General features: G+C 37.4%; 1 protein-coding gene across 10 annotated transcripts in view; it reads right to left on the bottom strand.

The window, feature by feature from the left end:
• Positions 1–4688, bottom strand: part of FAM19A5 (family with sequence similarity 19 member A5, C-C motif chemokine like) — a 524445-nt gene extending 519757 nt beyond the window's left edge. For all 10 annotated transcript variants that reach the window (XR_001865750.1, XR_001865751.1, XR_001865752.1 and 7 more), the window contains exon 1: positions 4241–4688. Coding sequence is in view for 7 of the 10 variants with exons in the window: in XM_017745991.1 (XP_017601480.1) it covers positions 4241–4433 (193 nt within the window). In the remaining 3 variants the exon portion in view is untranslated. The remainder of the gene's footprint in view (positions 1–4240) is intronic.
• Between the last annotated feature and the right edge of the window lie 6 nt (positions 4689–4694).

The raw sequence follows: 4694 nt of genomic DNA, 5'->3' as shown, positions 1-4694 counted from the left end.
AGGGAAAGCAAAATCCATGCACACAAGCAAAACAAAACAAGGAATTAATTCATCCCTTCCCATGGGCAGGCAGGTGTTCAGCCATCCCCAGGAAAGCTGGACTCCATCATGCATAACAGTGACTTGGGAAGACGAACACCATCACTTGAAACCTTTCCCCTTCTTCCTTCTTCCCCCCGTTTCATATACTGAGCATGGTGTCACATGGTCTGGAATGGCCTTTTGGTCAGTTGGGGTCACCTGTCCTGACTGTGTCTCCTCCCAGCCTCCCAGGTACCCCCAGTTTCCTCACCAGTGTGGCAACAGGAAAAGCAGAAAAGGCTTTGGCTCTGTGTAAGCCCTGCTCAGCAACAGCAAAAACATCTCTGTATTATGTTATGGGAAATACTTTGCATTTTGGACTTTTAGATTCTTTTTTCCTAGTACTATCACCATTTAGTAAGCACAAATGCTGGGTTTCATACTGTTTCTTCCATACACAATATTTAAAGCAAGAAGGTCAATTTTCCAAGTACCATTCAGCTTTGGTAGCTCTTTTCAAAAACAACATTTACTCACCCTTAGAAGTATTACCTTAACAGAACAGCACAGAGCTCTAATGTTCTATTCCTTATGCTTACTAAACAGTATAAAATAAGGAAAAGCAAAAGCTTGTAACAGCCACAACTTTGCTAAAAGCTGATTCATATATTGCTTACAAAGTTACCATTTACATATAAAAAGCTCCTCAATATTTATAGCAAAGTCAACTGAATAAATGCACTAAAAAAAGTAGTTCTGAATCACAACTATGTTATTTAGATTCCTGATGTAGCAGGCAGCTGTGATACCACATAGAATTTCTTTAATTTGACCAAACTTTCTAACATGGCAAAATACATACTCCAGTTCATGAATACTCCCTACTCATTTTACCTTTACAACAGCAAAAAACACAACGTGAGGTATTCACTGCAGGTAGTTCTCTCTGGTTTACTCCTGTTCATTAGACAAGTGTGCAAGATGCATGTCTGGAATCCAAAAATGCCACAACTCTTTTAATTCTGAATTGCCACAAAGGTGGCCACCCTCTACCAGAAGAGCCTTCTGAGGCTGTTTTTACATTTACTGATGCTTCTGTTAAGTAAACTAACTCCTTGCTGGTCACACCAAGGACCAAAAAAAGCCTATTTCTACTACTTTATTTTTGTCTTCCCCTGTTGAGAGCCTACCAAATCAGACCATTTTCCTTCAGATGGAGAATATTACATTATATTTATCACTATAGCAACTAACGTAATTGATTTGATGCAGGTTTCTCTTCCACCATAGGATGGAGCCATTATCCCTAAGTATAATCTAAACATTTAAGAAAGAAAAAATTATCAGTCTATCATTTTACCACATCAATAGTAATATGATTGGGCTTCAGATATTAAAGTATAAATGAAAGTCTAATGGGTTGTACATGTACATCCAGAACATTCTTTATAAATGTGCTTATCTGTCAAGTGGAACTTAAGAGTATGGTGTTTACTGGTTGTTCCCAGTAACAGGGATGACTATTGTACAACAAATACACTTCCAGAAACAAAGATTCACAAAGTAATTAGGAGAAAGAGAAGCAATGTTCAAGTAACTGATTCAGGAATAAGCTTTGTCAGATTAACAGATTAAAAATGGAAAGAGGCAAGATAGATCAAAAAATTTTACTTACAGTGCTATTAAGAAAGGAAAAATTGAAAAGTTCTTTTCCAGATTTTGTTTTGGAGGCTGAAGGGTTTGATTGCAGTAGAATGATACAGTGAGAGATAATAAAATATTAAGTTGCTATAATTATTTTGATAATATATTCACCTTTATTGGTATACTTCCATATACCTGACAACAAGGTGTGGGGGAAAATAGAGAACACCTTATATAGTCAAATTCATTTCTTTTACTTCCTAAGAAATATCACAATCCTGTTATTTTTAAAGCGTTTTTTAAAGTCATCATGTCCCCTCCACCACCAGATCTGCTTTTCTTCAGAAAAAGGCATCAGATGAAAAAAAGACTGATTAAATTTTAGCTGATTTTTAAAAGAATTCATAAAATCTGAAGTGCTGCTTTACCTAGAAATAGCTTCACTTTTTTTTCATCTTGATTTTTCACAGAGCAAAAACCATTTTTTGCAATGTCTCAAATACTACCACTAGAGAAAATATTCATGATGCTTCATTAACATTTGGAATTGCAATTGTCAAATCAGTGAAGCATTACATAAATGGTGGAGTGTTTTGACACTGCATATTTTAAGCAGCATGGTGCTTTTCAGTGCTATATGAAATGAAGAGTGTACTACATATTTGAGGAACACCATCTACACTGGCTGAGAGAACTAATTAGAAACTGGTCTTTAAGCACACCAGAAAATGCCTTCAGATTATCAGCCAACATTTGCATTTTTCATCGGTAAACAATGCAAAAAATAAACAATGAACAATATGTAGCAATTCAAATGGATTACTTCATTTTTAGGACAAAACACTGTCAAACTTCACAATGCTGAAAATAAATAATTTTTGAAGTGTCAGAGTTTATGCTAACTCTTTTTGAGGCCATGTTGATAGAAAATATATGCACAGAAGATCTCATATATTCTCATAAAAAGCCTGTGACTCTCTGGACACTTCTAGCACAAACTTAATAAAATATTTCCTATCACTAATATCAAGCTGAATTCCTTTTACATTGAACTATTCATTCTGTAATATGCACTCCTAGTATACAATAAATTCTTTTAAAACTCACTATGTTGTTTATTATATCCTTTATATTAACACATTGAATATAGCATTATGTACAAAATTATATTATTAAAAGTGTGGCCTGTTTATTATGATTTTATTAATGAGAAGCGTAATGCAAAATGTGCCAAATTACAAAAAAATATTACAAAATATGTTATTCTTTTTGGAATAATGCCCTTTCAGTGTCATCACTACGAAGAGCCTCTATAATATGCAAAACAAAAGTGAACTAAAGGTTCTCCTAACCAATTACAATCTTGTTTCAAAAAAATCCCAGAACACACACACAGAGAAATGGTCAATGTAATGTAGTTGGAAGGAATGGAATAGAGGGTTAAGAAATGCAGCAGGCATGCTCCTGCAAATTCCTGCAAAATAGAAAGCATCTATTTCCTATTCATCATAGCCTACACCTATTACAGCTCAACAAGACAAGCCTAGTGCAAAATCTTTTATGCTACAGCTAATGAAAGCAATATGCACCATGGGTAAATTACAGACTCCATTCAGTTCAGGGGGGAAAAATACAGTGTAGATTCATTTTGGCAAAGCTATGTGGGTCCTCTCTGATAAACTGTGTCCTTTTTTTATTATTGTGTAAAAACTGCTTTTTCTATTCTCTTTGCAAGTTTCCCACTCTGGTGCTATGGACTAACTTGCATTCCTTGACTTGAAGTATGGGCATTAGCTCCATTTACATTATATAACTGCTTGAAAACAATTCTTGCTGAAAGCAAAACAAAACAAACAAACAAAAAGCAGGAAAAATTAAAGACTTTTAAAAGTATTTATAGTCCGAGTACCTGATTCTAACAGATACCTTATCTGCAACAGTGTGATTAATGGAAAATCTATCAAGACTGAAAAAAGAATATAAAAACTCTACCAATAACCTGAGATGCAGCTCTAAAACTGGCAACATGGACTTACTAAACTGCTGAGGATATGCTAAGAAAGTGCCAAGATTTTCTCTTATGGCATTTCAGAGGATCACATATGATCCCAGGGATGTTAAGACGTCTGTCACTTGATTAAGTATGTGCTTCCTAAAAGAATGAACATAAGCAAACCAGCTCCTCTTCATGGAAGGTGGACAGTTAGGAGAATGTGTAGAGGAGGGAGCAGCCTAGGAGGAATTGGTAATATCTGACACTAAGCAGTGAACAGTGAATCAGAGTTACTACCGCTAGAAAGTTTGTTTCTAAAATCCAAGAGACGTTACTGTTTGGACTGGAAATGCCACATCTACAACCTAAGAATATCTCATTCTCCTGAGAAGCAGCAGCATTAAAGTGCCAGTCTACCTACTTTATCATAGAGGAGTGGGGGGAGATGTGCTGAGGGCCAAGTCTAAGGCACAGTACCTATGTCTGCCAGTTTCAGAGCTTGGCCTTTGCCTGAAGCGTTACCTCAGATGGGAAGAGCAGAGATTTGTGCCCAGCAAAAGCACCGGACAAATATGTACTTACTGCAGTAAGCGATTAGGAGACTAGCCAGGATCATGATAGCCCAGAAAGTTGAGGACATGCTTGGCAAGGCGTTGGCATCTTTCCTACTGCTTCTCCTGGGAGATGGAGCCATTGAAGCCACTTCCCCGGTGGGGGGAAAGTCAGACAGTTTCACCAGCCAGCTCTCCCCTTGACTGATGGCCTTTCTCCACATGTAATCCTCAAGGAAGGCATCTTCCAACGTCTTTGCTGTTCATCATCAGCAACATGGTCCTGTTGCAGGAATCATCTTCCAGCCAGAAAGCCAAGGCGACTCTAATGCATGCAGGGCTTGGGCACAGTGGCCACAGCCAGCTTCCCTCCTGTCACTGCAGTGGGATTCACTAGCCTGGAGGGTTTCACTGCGATTTGGATGCCTCGCGTGGTACTGAGCTTCAAAGATGTCCCACGAACGAGCCTTTTTTTTTTTTTTTTC

This window comes from Corvus brachyrhynchos, unplaced genomic scaffold (genome assembly GCF_000691975.1).
Source record: "Corvus brachyrhynchos isolate BGI_N302 unplaced genomic scaffold, ASM69197v1 scaffold239, whole genome shotgun sequence".
Taxonomy (NCBI): Eukaryota; Metazoa; Chordata; class Aves; order Passeriformes; family Corvidae; genus Corvus; species Corvus brachyrhynchos.
Note: the sequence above shows the minus strand (reverse complement) of the source record. Positions and strands in the feature narration are given on the sequence as shown.